Source organism: Entelurus aequoreus, linkage group LG27 (genome assembly GCF_033978785.1).
Source record: "Entelurus aequoreus isolate RoL-2023_Sb linkage group LG27, RoL_Eaeq_v1.1, whole genome shotgun sequence".
NCBI lineage: Eukaryota > Metazoa > Chordata > Actinopteri > Syngnathiformes > Syngnathidae > Entelurus > Entelurus aequoreus.
The window spans coordinates 3,257,370-3,278,918 of NC_084757.1; the positions used below are offsets into that span (position 1 = coordinate 3,257,370).

Here is a 21,549-nt window from a genome sequence, read left to right on the forward strand (position 1 = left end):
TTGACAAATGCTAAATGTTAGCAGGCTTTTTTTTGGTCAATTTTACAGGCGTACACCTCAGAGTCATATAACTTGGTAAATGACACATGCTAAATGTTAGCATGCTTTTTTTTGGTCAATTTTACAGCCGTACACCTCAGAGTCATATAACTTGGTAAATGACACATGCTAAATGTTAGCATGCTTTTTTTTGGTCAATTTTACAGGCGTACACCTCAGAGTCATATACCTTTCTACTTGACACATGCTAACTGTTAGCATGCTAAAGTTCACATGATAGCTAGCTGTTAGCATGCTTTTTTAGTCAATTTTACAGCCGTACACCTCTGAGTCATATACCTTGCTACTTGACAAATGCTAACTGTTAGCATGCTTTTTTAGTCAAGTTTACAGCCGTACACCTCTGAGTCATATACCTTGCTACTTGACAAATGCTAACTGTTAGCATGCTTTTTTAGTCAATTTTACAGCCGTACACCTCAGAGTCATATACCTTGCTACTTGACAAATGCTAACTGTTAGCATGCTTTGTTTGGTCAATTTTACAGCCGTACACCTCAGAGTCATATACCTTGCTACTTGACACATGCTAACTGTTAGCATGCTTTGTTTGGTCAATTTTACAGCCGTACACCTCAGAGTCATATACCTTTCTACTTGACACATGCTAACTGTTAGCATGCTTAAGTTCACATGATAGCTAGCTGTTAGCATGCTTTTTTGAGTCAATTTTACAGCCGTACACCTCAGTCATATAACTTGGTAAATGACAAATGCTAAATGTTAGCATGCTTTTTTAGTCAAGTTTACAGTCGTACACCTCGAAGTCATATACCTTGCTACTTGACACATGCTAACTGTTAGCATGCTTTGTTTGGTCAATTTTACAGCCGTACACCTCAGAGTCATATACCTTTCTACTTGACACATGCTAACTGTTAGCATGCTTTGTTTGGTCAATTTTACAGCCGTACAAAAGAGTCATATACCTTGCTACTTGACACATGCTAACTGTTAGCATGCTTTGTTTGGTCAATTTTACAGCCGTACAAAAGAGTCATATACCTTGCTACTTGACACATGCTAACTGTTAGCATGCCAGCATGATAACTAGGGCTGCAACTAACAACTAATTTGACAATCGATTAATCTGTCGATTATTACTTCGATTAATCGATTAATAATCGGATAAAAGAGACAACATACATTTCTATCCTTTCCAGTATTTTATTGGGAAAAAAACAGCATACTGGCACCATACTTATTGTGATTATTGTTTCTCAGCTGTTTGTAAATGTTGCAGTTTATAAATAAAGGTTTATAAAAAATAAATACAATTTTTTTAAAAAGCAGCCTCTGCGCATGCGCATAGCATAGATCCAACGAATCGATGACTAAATTAATCGCCAACTATTTTTATAATCAATTTTAATTGATTTAATCGATTAGTTGTTGCAGCCCTAATGATAACATTACCTCATAATTTTCATTCTGTCAACTACTAGTAACATGCTAACGTTAAAGCTCATGCGCCAGCAATGCCCGCCGACTCGCTTGAACCCGAACGGCACGGGAGTGCGAGGACCCGTTCAACGCCGCTTGCAGCTTTAATGACTATTATTATTAGGGATGATGTTTGATAAGGAATTATCGAGTTCGAGCCTATTATCGAATCCTCTTATCGAACCGATTCCTTATCGATTCTCTTATGGAGTCCAGATAGGTTGTTGTATATGGAAAAAAACACACAATATTTGGTTTAACAAAAGCTCACTTTTATCATATAATAAAAAAATAAAATCTAATAAATAAATAAATATTGACTGTTACCCACCTAAAAAAATAAAATAAAATAAATAAATATTGACTGTTGTTACCCAAAGTATATTAAGTGGGATTTTTCAGGGAAACAAATATATACAGTAACACAAAAACAACCTGTCTCTGTGATCACTATAAGTGTATAAATAATAATATAGTGTTAAATAAAATCAGTCCCTTGGGCACAAAACTGAAAATAATACAGCTCTCCAAAAAGTGCACTTCTGCTGCTATTTGACATAACTGTTTGTTATGATGCTTTGACATTTTTGCACTTTATTTCTTTATTGAAAGAAAATTATATGAAGAGAAAAGTTGTTTGCAAATGTGGTTACAATGCTAAAAAATGAAAAGTTAAAGCTAAAAAAAGAAATACACTTTATTGAGTTAACATTATTTCTTTATGGGGGAAAAATGTTATGATCTAGAGAATATAACAACTACACTACCCAGCATGCAACGGGAGTGACGAGCATGCGCGGTAGCCCCGAAAAGTGTTGCATGTTGCCACGCTGTGAAAGTAAACGTCAAGAACTCAGCCAACACGCCTCGTCTGCATTATTTATAATTAGACAGACAACACATCTACAGTGTGATTTTGTTTTGTTTACAAGGAAAGAAAAACAAAAGTTCAAAAAGGGAGATGTGTTGTATATATATGTATGTGCTGCGGTTGTTTTAAGAACGTTGTGACAGCTGCCGTAAAGGAGGTGCGTTGCTAGCCTGGTTGCTATGTTTCCGGTTGGTGGTAAAAGTGTTGGTCATGTGTTTGTACCCTGCTCAAATCTCTCAGTAAAGTTATTTGATGGATTATAGCTTTTGTTTTGAACTTTATTACACCTTGGAGCGCTTTTTCCCGTCCATTGTTTTCCTGCTTTCGCTATCTGCGCCTAATGACTGAGCTACGTGACGTCATTTCTTGTGATGTCCCACGGAGCATTTCTGGTCGGGACGGGATTCGAATAAAGAATCAACTCTTTTCCTTTACTATAGTGGTCTCGATAACGGGTACCGGTTCTCAAAAAGGGATTCGAGTCCGAGGACTCCGTTCTTTTCTTATCAAACAACCGGGAAAACCGGTTTCGAGTATCATCCCTAATTATTATTACTACCCAGAGCGATGTACATTAAAAACGGGTAATAATGACATTCATGTTTTTACCTTTGGGGTGGTGGTGTGTGGGGGGGTTGCGACTGTCTTTCCCTCCTCCTCGCCCTCCAGGCCCATGTGCAGACGCGCGTAGCCTCCCTCCGCCATCGAGCGTTGGCGCAGTCGTCGTTTGCTGGGGTCGGACATGTCCCCCTGCTTGTCTTCATCGGTGGAGAGCGCCCCCTCCTCCTCCTGCTGCTCCACCGGGGGCGCCAACACCTCCACCTCCACCTCCTTCTTCACTTTGGCCGGCCGCCCGCGTTTACGTTTCTGTGGCGGAGGATCAAGCTGGTCCGGTGCCAACGTCTCGGTGGCCGTACCCTCGGCCACCGCTGGGGTGTGCGCCTCGGGCGGGGTGACCTCCGAGGGCTCGGCCGGGTCCGCCTCCACGTCCAAGACAAAAGTCTCCGCCTCTGCCGCCTGGGGCTGCTCGATGGCCAAGCAGAAGGATTTGCCGACACCCGCTTGTCCGCTGTGGGTGACCACCGTCATGGTTTCCCCCTCCTCGCCCTCGCCGCCGTGGGAGATGAGAGCCGCTTGACCGGCGTGCGCTATTAGCGTCAGCGTCTGGCCGTCCTCGCCTTGCAGCACCGTGGTGCCCTCATCGACGGCCACCTGCTGCTCGGTACCGCCAGGCGCCACGATGGTAAAGGGCTCGCCTGCCACTGCCAGTCCCGTGTGGGTCACGACCGCGCTGCCGTCACTCTGAATGGTGACCGTGTACGCGCCGCCTGCGTCCGCGGCGTCCTCAGGGGACGCCACATGGTCGGGCACCACCGTGTGGACGTGCCTTCGCTGGTACAGCATCAGCTGCCGCGCCTCCACCTGCTTGTGCACCGACTCGCAGATCTGCAGCACCTCCGACATCAGCAGGTGGCGTGCCAGGTTGGCGATCTCCGCCATGATGCTGAAGTTAAACGTGAGCGTGGACGTGTAGGCGAAGTCCAGCAGCGGCAGGAAGCTGTCTTTGGTGAAACCTGCGCGGCAAGAGAATCCACAGCCGGTGAAAAAGCGAGCGGCGGCGGCGCGACTCGCGCGGACGACACGCAAACTCACCGGCGAGGTCGACCACGGCTTCGTGCGTGGTGGCGGCGCCCTTCTCGAAGAAGAGCTCGTTGAAGTACTCGCTGCACGCCGCCATCACGGCTTTGTGCGCCCGGTATTCCTCGCCCTCGATCAGCAGCGTGATGTCACAGAATTTATTGCTGAGGCGCTGCTGGTTGAGCTTGTCCAACATGGTTTGTCCGTGTTGGGACAGGAACTGGTTGACCTCACCTGTGCTGTTCACCTGGAACACGTTTCATGGCATTAGGACTCATTATCAACTATATAAAACATTTTAAGTTGACACATGGGATCGGTATTGGCAGATCTCGCTCATGGAAGCAGTATAAATTGCTGATTGGAACATCCCTATAAACTATCATAATTGACTTACATAAACCAGCGGAATTATTTTACGGTCACACCTTTTCCCATAATTGATATACATCAAGCGCCATAATAATTTACTTTCATAAGCTATCATAATTAACTTACAAAAACTGACTTTCAAAAGCTACAATAATTAACTTACATGAACAGTTGACTTTCGTAAGCTATCATAATTAACTTACAAAAACTGACTTTCAAAAGCTACAATAATTAACTTACAAAAACAATTGACTTTCATAAGCTATCATAATTAACTTACAAAAACAATTGACTTTCATAAGCTATCATAATTAACTTACAAAAACAATTGACTTTCGTAAGCTATCATAATCAACTTACAAAAACAATTGACTTTAATAAGCTATCATAATTAACTTACAAAAACAATTGACTTTCGTAAGCTATCATAATCAACTTACAAAAACAATTGACTTTCATAAGCTATCATAATTAACTTACAAAAACAATTGACTTTCGTAAGCTATCATAATCAACTTACAAAAACAATTGACTTTCAAAAGCTGTCATAATTAACTTACATCAATCACCACAGTTGACTTGCATAAATCAGCATAATTGACTTACATGAATAAAAATACCTGACTACTATAAATCCCCATAGTTGCCTTAGATGAGAAAGTATAAGTGACTTACATAAACCAGCTCCTCATTGTCTGACACCTTGGATCTGTCCATGAAAAGCAGGCCATCGTCAAGCTCTTCCTCCTCCTCTAGATCCTCGTCGTCGGCCACCTTGCGTTTGGTCAGGCGGCCGAAGATGGACATCCCTCGCCCTGACCCTTCATCTGTGGCCCGCCGACGTGCGCAGTTCTCACACTCTCGTATGTGGTCCTTCAACTGCTTCTGGATACCTTAGGGTGTCAAGAGGCCACATCGCGGATAGAAGTCAAGCATTTCATGCAATAACCACACTGCTGTATTAACAACAATGAAACCAGGAATTATAGTCTGCAAATGATGTGTTGTTGTTGAGTGTCGGTGCTGTCTAGAGCTCGGCAGAGTAACCGTGTAATACTCTTCCATATCAGTAGGTGGCAGCCGGTAGCTAATTGCTTTGTAGATGTGGGAAACAGCGGGAGGCAGAGTGCAGGTAAAAAGGTGTCTAATACTTAAACCAAAAATAAACAAAGGTGAGTGCCCCTGAGTAAAGGCATTGAAGCTTAGGGAAGGCTATGCAGAACCAAACTAAAACTGAACTGGCTACAAAGTAAAGAAAAACAGAATGCTGGACGACAGCAAAGACTTACTGTGGAGCAAAGACAATGTACATCCGAACATGACATGACAATCAATAATGTCCCTACAAAGAAGGATAAAAACTACTGAAATATTCTTGATTGCTAAAACAAAGTAGATGCGGGAAATATCGCTCAAAGGAAGACATGAAACTGCTACAGGAAAATACCAAAAAAAGAGAAAAAAGCCACCAAAATAGGAGCGCAAGACAAGAAGTAAAACACTACACACAGGAAAACAGCAAAAAGTCCAAATAAGTCAGGGTGTGATGTGACAGGTGGTGACAGTACACCTACTTTGAGACAAGAGCTATATTGATGCATGTAGGGCTGCAACTAACGATTAATTTGATCATTTGTTTTTAAAGCTTTACATGGACTGGCACCTCAGTATATCTCGGACCTCATCCAAATTTACACTCCTGCGCGCGCTCTTGAGGTCCGAGAGCCAGCTCCAGCTCGTGGTGCCCAGGACCAGACTTAAAACCAGGGGAGACAGGGCCTTCTCTGTGGTCGGCCCTAAGCTCTGGAACACTCTGGCCCTCCATGTTCAAACTGCTTCCACAGTGGAGTGTTTTAAGTCTCGTCTTAAGACCCACTTTTATTCTTTGGCTTTTAACACTACGTGAGTTGTGTGGTCTTCTGTCCTCTGTTGTCCTGTGTGTTTTTTTTATACATTTTGTTGTCTATTTTACTGTTTTAATTGGTTTTATCCTTTAAAATGGTTTTTAATCATATTTATTTTTTATATTGTTTTTGTATTGGTTTTCTATTCATTTATTCTTTGTTTTTATTCAGTCATTGGTGTAGCATAATATTGTTTTTAATATTGTTTTTAACATGGCTGTGCAGCACTTTGGAAACATTCTTGTTGTGTAAATGTGCTATATAAATAAAGTGGATTGGATAATCGATTAATCTGTCGATTATTACTTTGACTAATCGATTAATAATCGGATAAAAGAGACAAACTACATTTCTATCCTATCCAGTATTTTATTGGGGGAAAAAACAGCATACTGGCACCATACTTATTTTGATTATTGTTTCTCAGCTGTTTGTAAATGTTGCAGTTTATAAATAAAGGTTTATTTAAAAAAAAACAAAAAAAACCCTCTGCGCATAGCATAGATCCAACGAATCGATGAATAAATTAATCGGCAACTATTTTAATAATCGATTTTAATCGATTAGTTGTTGCAGCCCTAGATGCATGCTTGTTTATGCTTTAAAGTAATTTCTAACAATTGCAAGAACGACTTTTTACTGTCAACTGAGTTTCGTTTTTTAATGATTTCTGCTGGTGGTGTGCCTCTGTATTTTCCTGTAGCAGTTTCATGTCTTCCTTTGAGCGATATTCCCCGCATCTACTTTGTTTTAGCAATCAAGAATATTTCAGTTGTTTTTATCCTTCTTTGTGGGGACATTGTTGATTGTCATGTCATGTTCGGATGTACATTGTCTTTGCTCTGCAGTAAGTCTTTGCTGTCGTCCAGCATTCTGTTTTTTGTTTACTTTGTAGCCAGTTCAGTTTTAGTTTTGTTCTGCATAGCCTTCCCTAAGCTTCTACGCCTTTTCTTAGCGGCACTCACCTTTTGTTTATTTTTGGTTTAAGCATTAGACACCTTTTTACCTGCACTCTGCATCCCGCTGTCATCTTCATATTGTGATCACGACAAACCATGTTTCCGACATCTACAAAGCAATTAGCTACCTGCTGCCACCTACTGATATGGAAGAGTATTACATGGTTACTCTGCGGAGCTCTAGACAGCACCGACACTCAACAACGCCACATTATTTGCGGATTATAATTATCGGTTTGTGAAAAATATTTTTAACCCATTTAGGTGAATTTACATAATCTCCCACGGGACACCAGACTGTTGATTTATCTGCATCAGCGCGATTTGAGTGTATTTTGAAAGGTTTAGAGGCAAATATACCAGCGATCAGGAAACATTTCTTCAAATGGGATGGAGCGGATGTATACGCTCTTATGAAAAATACTTTTTTAAAGATGTAAACCAGTCATCATCAAGACGGAACTGCTCGTTACGACCTCACTTTCAACACTCACAAGGAATTAGAGAAGAAAAGATTGTCATGTCTTTACATCTGAGGGGTGCACAAATGAAATGCATCGTCACGCTAATGAGAAAAAGGATGTTTGTTTGCAGTTGATTTCCTGCCACACATATTAGATCATATCTAGAATTCATGTCTGCAGGTGTTTTTATGATGTCAAGTTCCTATTGTCTCATTATTTAGCTGTACATGTCCCTGTTGTTCATCAATAATTGCTAGCGTTATCAAGGTTCAGTATATGCTGTTGAACCTACGAGAGTTATTCATCTAGTTTATTAATACTATTAAGATTATTTATTGATGCTAACGAATATCACCAAAGACATTATATAATGTGGTCATCTAGGGAGAGTAAAGCACAACAACTTAGCTTTGAGTTTCTATTATGAAAATCGACAAAGAAAAGATGGTGGATTGGACGAACAATAACAATAACTATTAATAGGACATAGGGGTGTAACTGTACGGGTATTTGTATTGAACCGTTTCGGTACGGGGGTGTCTGTTCGGTTCGGAGGTGTACCGAACGAGTTTCCACACGGACATATTACCGTATTTTCCGCACCATAAGCCGCCCCGTGTTGTAAGCCGCACCTTCAATGAATGGCATATTTCAAAACTTTGTTTACCTATTAGCCGCCCCGTGTTATTAGCCGCACCTACGCTACGCTAAAGGGAATGTCAACAAAACAGTCAGATAGGTCAGTCAAACTTTAATAATATATCACAAACCAGCGTTCTAACAACTCTGTTCACTCCCAAAATGTAATGTGCAAATATGCAATCACAAAAATAGTAACACTCAAAATAGTGCAGAGCAATAGCAATATCAATAACTCAACGTTGCTCGAACGTTAACGTCACACAACACACAAAATAAACGTTTAAAGCTCACTTTCTGAAGTTATTACTCATCCACAAATCCCTCAAATTATTCTTCTTCGGTGTGCTTCACTTGTTTTTTGACACCATCTGTGATGTGGACGCGCATGCAGTCGTAGATCAACAGGGACGGAGCTGCGTGAAAAAAGTCACCCGGTGTCTTCGCTCATCTTTTCTTCATCCATCCATCCCTTCGAGTTAGCTTTTATGATGACGCCGGCTGGAAAGTTCTCTTTTGGCAAGGTCTTCCTTTTGAATATCACCATGGGTGGAAGTTTCTGGCCGTTAGCATGGCAAGCTAGAACCACTTCTCATTCCCTGTGGTGCGAATATTCACCGTACGTGTTCCCGTTGTATCCACAGTGCGGTTCACAGGAATATCAAAAGTCAGTGGAACCTTGTACGCGTGTCTCTTAGTAGGAGACATTTTGTGGTCTTTACAGAAACACACAAATGAAATGAAACGTAATATCCGCGCGCTTCTTTTTCTACGGGGGCGGGTGCTCACCTTGGCGGTTGCTTACAGTAGAAGAAGAAGCGCTTCCTCTTCTATGGGGGCGGTTGCTTACCGTAGAAGAAGAAGCGCTTCCTCTTTTACGGGGAAAAAAGATGGCGGCTGTTTACCGTAGTTGCGAGACCTAAACTTTATGAAAATAAATATTAATATTAATCCATATATAAGGCGCACCGGGTTATTAGCCGCACTGTCAGCTTTTGAGAAAAATTGTGGTTTTTAGGTGCGGCTTATGGTGCGGAAATTACGGTAAGTAGCGTAACGCACGTTGTGTAAACAATGCACACCGAGGCACAACACACGGCATGCTAGCAGCTAACGGGCTAGGATAGACTGACCAAACGTCCTCTTTTCACCGGACATGTCCTCTTTTGCGGAGTTTCTTAAATGCCTCAAATGTCTGGCATTTTGAGTTAGGGTTGCGTGTATTTTTAATGTACGTTCAGGGTTAAGAAGGGGTTAAAAACAAAACAAACAGCAGCATTGGTGAGGGGGGGGCAGAGACAGAGAGAGAGAGAGAGAGTTATGATAAACACGCATGCGTCGCAAGGCTCTGCTTTTTATCCATAGATTTATCACATTTAATTTGTTATTATCTATAGCAGGGGTGTCAAAAGTGTGCCCCGGAGGCCATTTGCGGCCCACAGCTAATGTTTTAAAGGCCCACGGCACATTCTAAAAATACTATTAAAATAAACTAGGGCTGCAACTAACGATTAATTTGATAATCAATTAATCTGTCGATTATTACTTCGATTAATCGATTAATAATCGGATAAAAGAGACAAACTACATTTCTATCCTTTCCAGTATTTTATTGGAAAAAAAACAGCATACTGGCACCATACTTATTTTGATTATTGTTTATCAGCTGTTTGTACATGTTGCAGTTTATAAATAAAGGTTTATTTAAAAAAAAATTAAAACATTTAAAAAAAAATAAAAAAAATAAAAATAAAAAAAAGCCTCTGCACATGCGCATAGCATAGATCCAACGAATCGATGACTAAATTAATCGGCAACTATTTTTATAATCGATTTTAATCGATTTAATCGATTAGTTGTTGCAGCCCTAAAATAAACAAAAACATAACAAAAGTGAAATAAAAAAGCTTAAAAGTTCAATGTAATTTAGAAAAAAGTTGCAATATTGACTAATAAAACAAAGCTGTTTTTTTTTCTTTCAAACTGTCATTGCTCAAAACATAATATTGAATCAAAATCAATGTTATTATGAATTGTTGACCTATCCAAGGTTCCCATTACTTCACATCAAATATTACACTAAGAAAAATATTTTTGGTGGAAGATTTTGCAAATTTGGGAAATAAATAACCCAAAAATGTCAATTTTGTTGTTTTCTTACTGTACCGAAAATGAACCGAACCGTGACCTTTAAACCGAGGTACGTACCGAACCGAATTTTTTTGTGTACCGTTACACCCCTACTAGGACATAATATAACGTTAGTTTATTTCTACAATCAGGTCTTTGTAGTTATATTTACGCATGGCAACCGCAAAAGAACAAACAAACGGGAACGTTTGTCCTTTCTTTACGTTTAGTTCTGCTCTCAAACACTACTAATACAGCAGAGAAAAAACCCTGAAAGTTTCTCAAACAGATCAAATGTTCAAACATCTTACAAAGTGATCACTGCAGACACAAGACGTTGGAAGTGATATTTTTAAGAGCCATTTCCTTTGATGCACTTTTGTTTTCCCTGACTTTATTACCTTTATGAAACACTTTTTTCGGGACTCTCTGAAAGCGCTTTCCTATCCCTAGATTTGGAACAATTGGACCACCCAGGAACAGAACAGCAAGACGGCCTTTTCTGCCCAAACTCTACACTCACTCTCGCTTGTTTCAACGCTACGCACAAGCTGCTAGATCAGAATGTTCATTAAACCGCAAAGAAAAACGTACGTGACGCCATATGCAACACAGTTTGACTTATTTCCTAGAATGATTACTATAAACCTCATGTACATTTGAAATCACAGTCAATGTTTCTCATTGGCGATAAGGAATTAAAGTATCTTCTGTAAAACAAGTAATTTAATGTGATGCATTATAACTTCAAAATGATGAAACAATGTTACACTACAAAATATTAAAGACCGTAATCAGAAGTTACAATTTACCACAAATGTAATTTGTTCATTTAAAGTGATGCAATAATAGACACTATTCAAATGTTTCCATTTAATTTTTAGAGTTTGAGACGTTATTTTTGGAATTCAAGCCATAACTTTTGTTTAACTTGAAAAAAATGTGGAAACAGTAATAACGATAACGACTGTAAAATTCCCAGACGGTTAGTGAAGTGAATTATATTTATATAGCGCTTCTCTCTATTGACTCAAAGCGCTTTACATAGTGAAACCCAAAATCTAAGTTACATTTCAACCAGTGTGGGTGGCACTGGGAGCAGGTGGGTAAAGTGTCTTGCCCAAGGACACAACGGCAGTGACTAGGATGGCGGAAGCGGGGATCGAACCTGGAACCCTCAAGTTGCTGGCACGGCCACTCTACCAACCGAGCTACCGTATACCGCCCAACTTTTCCTCGTATCTTTCTTCCTAAGCGATTTCCTAAGAGGAGTCCATTCAAATTCATGACGTGTTCTCAAACGCCCAAATTGTGCTGTTCTTAAGTTGCTGAATGCCAAATGGTTAGCGCGTGCGTGTCTATCATAACTTGCATATAAACACGCCCTTATTTCCCCAATAAGCATATGCAAACACCCTTAATTCCGTAACTTGCATAGGTAAACACCCTTAATTCCCCATATAAGGGCACAATTCCGGCGGAAAAGCCGAACGTAAGACACACGGCGAAAACACAAACAGACTACGGAAGAGAAATTTGTATTATCCCGCGGGGGAAACGCATAATGTCAAAACTTAAGTTCAAGAAAGGGGGGACTGCTGAGGTAGCCTAAAGCCTTCAAATAAATATTCCTCACTTAAAAGTTAAAGTACCCATGATTGTCTCACACACACTAGGTGTGGCGAAATTATTCTCTGCATTTGACCCATCACCCTTGATCACCCCCCTGGGAGGTGAGGGGAGCAGTGAGCAGCAGCGGTGGCCGCACCCGGAAATCATTTTTGGTGATTTAGCCCCCAATTCCAACCCTTGATGCTGGTATTTATATATATATATATATATATATATATATATATATATATATATATATATATATATATATATAATCTAATATATATATATATCATCAAATTAATATATATATATAGATATATATATATATAGATATGTATATATCTATATCTATATATATATCACTATCTATCTATAGTACAGAGGATGTCGTTGCGGCTTGTACAGCCCTTTGAGACACTTGTGATTTAGGGCTATATAAATAAGCATTGATTGATTGATAGATTGATATATATATATATATATATATATATATATATATATATATACACACACATCTATATCTATCTATATATCTATGTATATATATATACACACACATCTATATCTATCTATATATATATATATATATATATATATATATATATATATATATATATATATATATATATATATATATATATTATAATGTGCGTATTTTTTCAATGAAAAAAATACGCTTTGGCTCAAAAAAGGTTGAAAAATACTGATTTACATGAATGATAATTGTTTAGAAACCGACACGGTACTTCACCTCGCCACACGATGGCGACATTTATGTATTTGTAGTCGCTGTGACGTTGTCTTGATGCTAACATGCTAACGTTACGTTCCTTTCTCGTCACACTAGCTGGCCTTTTAAATTATTTTTATTGATTTTTTAAATTTTTCTCAAGCTGTAGCAGCGCGCCTTACCTCTCCACCAGTACTTCTGAGAGATGGTCTCCCAGGTGAGCTGCTGGTTGAGGTGCTCCCCGCCTTCCAGGACGTGTGCGCGGCTGATCAGTTCCTTCCTGCGGGGGTCCTGCAGCACCACCTCCAGCTCGCTGAACGCGTCCTGGCCCTTCCGCCGGCGCTGGTAGAACAAAACGCCATCCCGCACCACGTAGCAGGCCGCCGCCTTGCGTATCTTCCTCTTGGTGTTGCCCGGAGTGCCGGGGGCGTACGGCTCTCCTTCATCCGTCAGATAGCGAAGGATGGCCAAGTAGCTCTCCTCGCACGACATGTTTCCGAGCGGACGGGGCTAACTTTGGCCTCTCCGGGCGCGGAATTATTCAAATAAAAATTTTACCCGACGTTCTGTTGCTATAAAACTTTAAACTGAGGCATTGTAACTATTTTTGGGAGTGTCTATCAAGGTGGAACGGCAGTTTCACAAACGTCGGAGTAGAAGTGGCCGAACAGACAAAATGGCTGCTGCACAACCGGATGTTGCGTCGAGCAGGGCGGAAGTAAACGCCACAATGGTACGCCACAAGATGGCGCCGTAATCAAAGGCTTGTTTTACAAACCGAAGACTACCCATCTTTACTGGAAATTAACCTTTAAACACAACTTTTCTCCCCATAATACACCAATAAAAAACAACCGGTATATTCTTGTTAACAGAAAACCCAAGTATATAGATGAGTAGGCTGACCACATTGTGAAATCCCAAAAAGAGGACACATATATGCGTTCTGCGTTCTTGATGGGGTCAAAGGTGGGGGGTAAATTTTTGGGGTCCCACTTTTTTGTAAGCGTTTTGAAAAAAAAAGATAAAATTAAGGCATTATATCTCACATTAAATATTGTGTTTTGGAAAAAGGTTGTCATAAATGTTACTTAAAGGTCTACTGAAATGATAATTTTTTATTTAAACGGGGATAGCAGATCCATTCTATGTGTCATACATGATCATTTCGCGATATTGCCATATTTTTGCTGAAAGGATTTAGTTGAGAACATCGACGATAAAGTTCGCAACTTTTGGTCGCTGATAAAAAAAAGCCTTGCCTGTACCGGAAGTAGCGTGACGTCACAGGTTGAAAGGCTCCTCATATTTCGCCATTGTTTACACCAGCAGCGAGAGCGATTCAGACCGAGAAAGTGACGATTACCCCACTAATTTGAGCGAGGATTAAAGATTTGTGGATGAGGAACGTGAGAGTGAAGGACTAGAGTGCAGTGCAGGACGTATCTTTTTTCGCTCTGACCGTAACTTAGGTACAAGCTGGCTCATTGGATTCCACACTTTCTCCTTTTTCTATTGTGGATCACGGATTTGTATTTTAAACCACCTCGGATACTATATCCTCTTGAAAATGAGAGTCGAGAACGCGAAATGGACATTCACAGTGACTTTTATCTCCACGACAATACATCGGCGAAGGTCTTTAGCTACGGAGCTAACGTGATAGCATCGGGCTTAAATGCAGATAGAAACAAAAGAAATAAACCCCTGACTGGAAGGATAGACAGAAAATCAACAATACTATTAAATCATGGACATGTAACTACACGGTTAATGCTTTCCAGCCTGGCGAAGCTTAAAAATGCTGTTGCTAACGACACCATTGAAGCTAACTTAGCTACGGGATCTCGACAGAGCTATGCTAAAAACATTAGCTATCCACCTACGCCAGCCAGCCCTCATCTGCTCATCAACACCCGTGCTCACCTGCGTTCCAGCGATCGACGGAGCGACGAAGGACTTCACCCGATCATAAATGCGGTCGGCGGCCCGGAGACGGAGGAAGTCAAGGTGAGGTCGGCAGATAGCGCGTCTGCTATCCATTTCAAAGTCCTCCTGGTTGTGTTGCTGCAGCCAGCCGCTAATACACCGATCCCACCTACAGCTTTCTTTCTTCTTCTACATTTACAGTACATGTACAGTCAAAAGGAACATGTGCATTATACAGTCTGATGGCTGTCGGTATGAAGGACTTTAACCGACGTTCTGCTGCTATAAAACTTTAAACTGGGGCATTGTAACTACTTTTGGGAGTGTCTATCAAGGTGGAACGGCAGTTTCACAAACGTCGGAGTAGAAGTGGCCGAACAGACAAAATGGCTGCTGCACAACCGGATGTTGCGTCGAGCAGGGCGGAAGTAAACGCCACAATGGTACGCCACAAGATGGCGCCGTAATCAAAGGCTTGTTTTACAAACCGAAGACTACCCAACTTTACTGGAAATGAACGTTTAAACACAACCTTTCTCCCCATAATACACCAATAAAAACAACCAGTATATTCTTGTTAACAGGAAATCCAGTGGAACTCTACAGGAGTTTTGTTTTTGAAGTTTTTATAACATCATGACATCATACCAATACCCTCAGATCTTTGCGGACTCAACAAATGTTACATTATAAAACAACTCATTTTCTGAGAAAACTTCACGTAATTTGTGTGATAATATAACAAATACACAGAAAATAATACGTTAATAATCCTAAGAGTTCAGCCAAGCAAAAATAAGGACAATATTTATGACAACTGTAATTCTTCCTGAAGTTAGAGAAGTACAATGTCAAATTATTGGTGGAATAAACATTTCTAATGATATTTATGGTTAATAATTGTTGTTTGTGTGAATCATTTGTTTTTGGAATGGGAATTAGATATACCCATTGACATTTTTAGATGTTACATTTGTCATATTTATAAAAGACAGCAACCTAGAAATGGTTATTATATTATCAGGTTGCTAGGGAAATGTTTTCATATGCAAAAGTAGATTTTTAAAAAGTGATACCCAATTTCTCTCATTTCTCTTTTTTTAGTTAAAACTTGGAACATTTAAAATGACAGGAAATCCCCCAAGGTATTATCTTTGTTAGACACATTTACTTTATTTTAGATAAGCCGAGTTTGTCTTCTTTATTTTTGTATTTTTATTTTAGACTTCATCAAACACGCTAATTTATCTCCGATATTTACAAAAACACATGTTTTAGGTGAGCATTAACAAAACACGCATTCGTAAATTATCTGCAATGTTTACCAAAAGTTGAGTTAAAAGACTGTTTTACAAAACAATTTTAACTATGCCTTAAAGGCCTACTGAAAGTCACTACTACCGACCACGCAGTCTGATAGTTTATATATCAATGATGAAATCTTAACATTATAACACATGCCAATACGGCCGGGTTAACTCATAGTGACATTTTAAATTTGCCGCTAAACTTCCGGTTCGAAACGCCTCTGAGGATGACGTATGCGCGTGACGTAGACCGGCGAACACGGGTATGCCTTCCACATTGAAGCCAATACGAAAAAGCTCTGTTTTCATTTCATAATTCCACAGTATTCCGGACATCTGTGTTGGTGAATCTGTTGCAATCATGTTCATTGCATTATGGAGAAAGAAGCTGAGCAAGCAAAGAAGAAAGTTGTCGGTGCAAAATGGACGTATTTTTCGAACGTAGTCAGCAACAACAGTACACAGCCGGCGCTTCTTTGTTTACATTCCCGAAAGATGCAGTCAAGATGGAAGAACTCGGATAACAGAGACTCTAACCAGGAGGATTTTTTACTTGGATACACAGACGCCTGTAGAGAACTGGGACAACACAGACTCTTACCAGGATTACTTTGATTTGGATGACAAAGACGCAGACGTGCTACTGTGAGTATGCAGCTTTGGCTTCTAAACATTTGATCGCTTGACCGTATGTGCGCAACTTTTTTTTGCGTATGTACGAAACTTTTTTAAAATATATAAGCTTTATGAACCTTGGGTTAGGTGAACGGTCTTTTGGGCTGAGTGATTGTGTGTGTTGATCGGGTGTTTGAATTGTATTGGCGTGTTCTATGGAGCTAGGAGCTAGCATAGGAGCTAGGAGCTAGCATAACAAACACGCAGGTGTTTTTATGCAGGATTAATTTGTGTCATATTAAATATAAGCCTGGTTGTGTTGTGGCTAATAGAGTAAATATATGTCTTGTGTTTATTTACTGTTTTAGTCATTCCCAGCTGAATATCAGGTACCGTGAGTATGCAGCCTTGGCTGCTAAACATTTGATAACTTGACCGTATGTACGCGTCACGTACGTAACTTTTTAAAAATATATAAGCTTTATGAACCTTGGGTTAGGTGAACGGTCTTTTGGGCTGAGTGATTGTGTGTGTTGATCAGGTGTTTGAATTGTATTGGCGTGTTCTATGCGCTAGGAGCTAGCATAGGAGCTAGGAGCTAGCATAACAAACACGTAGGTGTTTTTATGCAGGATTAATTTGTGGCATATTAAATATAAGCCTGGTTGTGTTGTGGCTAATAGAGTATATATATGTCTTGTGTTTATTTACTGTTGTAGTCATTCCCAGCTGAATATCAGGTCACCCCCGCCTCTCACAGCATCTTCCCTATCTGAATAGCTTCAACTCCCCACTAGTCCTTACTTGCACTTTACTCATCCACAAATCTTTCATCCTCGCTCAAATTAATGGGGAAATTGTCGCTTTCTCGGTCCGAATCTCTCTCACTTCATGCGGCCATCATTGTAAACAATAGGGAACTTTGCGTATATGTTCAACTGACTACGTCACGCTACTTCCGGAAGGGCAAGCCTTTTTTTTATCAGATACCAAAAGTTGCAATCTTTATCGTCGTTGTTCTATACTAAATCCTTTCAGCAAAAATATGGCAATATCGCGAAATGATCAAGTATGACACATAGAATAGATCTGCTATCCCCGTTTAAATAAAAAAAATTCATTTCAATAGGCCTTTACGTTAGCATGCTAATGTTTTAGGCTAGTATTTTAGCTAATTTTATTCAATCAAACCTAAAAAAATGTTAGGTGAGAATTAACAAAATACGCATTTGTATTGTTGAAGACTTAAAAACGAACATGAATGTCTTTACGCTAACGCTAGGTTAGTCCAAGTCTTAACCGTTTTTCAATAAGTCTTTGACTTTTAGTCGTTGATGCGTACGTTAACATGTGCTTTAGTTTTCTAAGGCGCTAAATTAGCTGAGTTGAGAACTGACTGTTTACAAAACACACAGATTTGTATTGTCAAATAATTTTTTTCAATTATGCATTACGTTAGCATGCTAACATTTTAGGCTAGTATTTTGGCAATTTTTCCCCCATTCAAACCTAGAAATCATGCATTTTGTTACTTGGTCTTGGAAGTAGGCTAACTTGTCCTAGGTTTGCATGCTAATGGTTTAATAATAATAATAATAGATTTTATTTGTAAAAAGCACTTTACATTGAGTAAACAACCTCAAAGTGCTACAGTGTATTGAAAAAAAAAAAAAGATAATAAAAAATAACTAAAAATAAAAACTAGAACAGCCAAATAGCTAGAAATAGTATGCCTATATCTAAAAAAAAAATGCTTTTTTAAAAAGAAGGGTTTTTAAGCCTTTTTTAAAAGCATCCGCAGTCTGTTGTGCCCTTAGGTGGTCAGGGAGAGCGTTCCACAGACTGGGAGCGGCGGAGCAGAAAGCCCGGTCTCGGTTTAGGCTAGTATTTTAGCAAATTTTACTAATTTTAACCTAAAATTTATGGATTTTGATACTTGGCACAATTTTACAAGTGGGCTAACTTTTACTATGTTGGCACACTAATGTTTTATGCTAGTATTTTAGCTAATTCTATTAATTTGAACCTAAAAAAAATTGATTTTGATACTTCACACTATCATAGAAGTCGGCTAACTTTTCCTATGTTAGCATGATAACATTTTATGCTAGTATTTTAGCTAATTCTATTAATTTAAACCTATAATTAATGGCGCTAAATTATCTGCAATGTTTACAAAAAGGTGAGTTGAGAACTGACTGTTTACAAAACACACAGATTTGTATTGTCAAATAAATGTTTTTAATTATGCCTTACGTTAGCATGCTAACATTTTAGGCTAGTATTTTAGCTTTTTTTTTTTTTCCATTCAAACCTAGAAATCATGCATTTTGTTACTTGGTCTTAGAAGTAGGATAACTTTTCCTATGTTTGCATGCTAATGGTTTAGGCTAGTATTTTAGCTAATTTTACTCATTTCAGAAGTGGGCTAACTTTTCCTACGTTATCATGCTAACGTTTGATGCCAGTATCTTAGCTAATTCTATTCATTTAAACGTAAAAATCGTAAGATTGTGATACTTTATTAAACAGATTTTATTGGTATATAGATAGTTTTATTATCGGCTTTGTTTTCTATTTTCTTTGTCTGTTATATTTATTTCCGGTAGGAGGCCACAGGGAAGACCCAAGGGACGGCCTTGGGATCCCCGGGAAGAGCTGGACAAAGTGGCTGGGGATAAGGAAGCCTCTGCTTAGGCTGCTGCCCCCGCGACCCCGACCTCGGATAAGCGGAAGAAGATTTTCTATTTAATATGTAAATTGTTCAGCCTGAAGTGTCTTATTTTGTTTGTATATTCATTTTTTGCTTGTTTACTTGTTCAATAAAAAATATAAGAAACTGGTGACTAAAAAGTATACATAATATTAAAATCATCATCATCGGCAGTCACTCGTAGTCGAGTATGACTGTCCTCAGAATGGATGGGTTCCCATTCGGGAGGACGCCTGCGCGTGACGTCTTTTAGCGTGGGGAGACTGATGCGCCTGCAGCCACCACACGGTCCTTGGCAGAGAGAAGCCTTGATCCAGTGGCATGGATCCATGACGACTGGAGACCACCTTTTGTTGCAGCCTTCGTCCGCCTTCAGTGCCGTTGTGACATGCAGTGTCATCCTCCGCCACTTCCACCGTTGAGGTCTTTGAAATGCTATTTAACCCATAGCTGGGACCCTGACAGGTACTACCACTTCGGGTCAGAGTGGACCTGGGAGCAATGATGACTGAGGGGTAACTCCACCTTCCCCAAAACTCCAGAACTCCCGAACTGAAGCCTCATCACCGGATGCAGTTTTGAGTCATACCCAGGACCCAAATATAATAATAATATTAAAATAATTACATGAAGAGTGTATGTTATTTCATGTTTTTAAGCAATACATACAGTATTAAAATGTAATTGATAGACAAATAATGTTCCATTTTGCCTCAAAAATGTTGTATTATTAATATTGTTGTGGTATAGTAACCTCACACTTGTAGACTACGTTTATTGCTGGTAATTGGTTACATCATTACTTGACACGTGCTAACTGTTAGCATGCCAACAATTGCATGCTAAATTCTACTGTTGTATTGATATTTTTAGTTCATTTAGCCATAATCTATCTTAATTTAGGCCAAAAGTAACGTAGCGTATGTTTTATGAGTACTAGTAAACACGTGGCTAAAGTTAGACAATCGCATAAATGTAATAATATGTCGCATTAAGTCAGCCGTTCAACGAGGAGCTAGAATGTACTTGACACGTGCTAACTGTTAGCATGCTAAATTCTACTGTTGTATTGATATTTTTAGTTCATTTAGCCATAATCTATATCTTAATTTAGGCCAAAAGTAACGTAGCGTATGTTTTATGAGTACTAGTAAACACGTGGCTAAAGTTAGCCACTCGTATAAATGTCATAATATGTAGCATTAAGTTAGCCGTTCAACTAGGAGCTAGAATGTACTTGACATGTGCTAACCGTTAGCATGCTTAATTCTATTGTTGTATTGATATTTTTAGTTCATTTAGCCATAATCTATATCTTAATTTAGGCCAAAAGTAACGTAGCGTATGTTTTATGAGTACTAGTAAACACGTGGCTAAAGTTAGCCACTCGTATAAATGTCATAATATGTAGCATTAAGTCAGCCGTTCAACGAGGAGCTAGGATGTACTTGACATGTGCTAACTGTTAGCATGCTAAATTCTACTGTTGTATTGATATTTTTAGTTCATTTAGTCATAGTCCATCTTAATTTAGGCCAAAAGTAACGTAGCGTATGTTTTATGAGTACTAGTAAACACGTGGCTAAAGTTAGCCAATCGTATAAATGTCGTAATATGTAGAATTAAGTCAGCCGTTCAACGAGGAGCTAGAAATGTACTTGACATGTGCTAACTGTTAGCATGCTAAATTCTACTGTTGTATTGATATTTTTAGTTCATTTAGCCATAATCTATATCTTAATTTAGGCCAAAAGTAACGTAGCGTATGTTTTATGAGTACTAGTAAACACGTGGCTAAAGTTAGCCAATCGTATAAATGTCATAATATGTAGCATTAAGTTAGCCGTTCAACGAGGAGCTAGGATGTACTTGACACGTGCTAACCGTTAGCATGCTAAATTCTACTGTTGTATTGATATTTTTTAGTTCATTTAGCCATAATCTATCTTAATTTAGGCCAAAAGTAGCGTAGCATGTTTTATGATAGTAAACGCATGGCTAAAGTTAGCCAATCGTATAAATGTCATAATATGTAGCATTAAGTTAGCCGTTCAACGAGGAGCTAGAATATACTTGACATGTGCTAACTGTTAGCATGCTAAATTTTACTTTTGTATTGATATTTTTAGTTCATTTAGCCATAATCTATCTTAATTTAGGC

At 39.3% G+C, this 21,549-nt stretch overlaps 1 protein-coding gene across 1 annotated transcript in view; it reads right to left on the reverse strand.

Moving 5' to 3' along the window:
- The window catches only part of zbtb11 (zinc finger and BTB domain containing 11), a 30,503-nt gene extending 15,368 nt beyond the window's left edge, over positions 1-15,135 (reverse strand). Inside the window, exons 1-4 of the mRNA XM_062038614.1 lie at positions 13,007-15,135; positions 5,060-5,277; positions 4,028-4,259; positions 2,984-3,948 (exon numbers count right to left, since the gene is read on the reverse strand). Coding sequence (XP_061894598.1) covers positions 2,984-3,948; positions 4,028-4,259; positions 5,060-5,277; positions 13,007-13,316 — 1,725 coding nt within the window. The 5' untranslated portion in view covers positions 13,317-15,135. The remainder of the gene's footprint in view (positions 1-2,983; positions 3,949-4,027; positions 4,260-5,059; positions 5,278-13,006) is intronic.
- Positions 15,136-21,549: the final 6,414 nt, after the last annotated feature.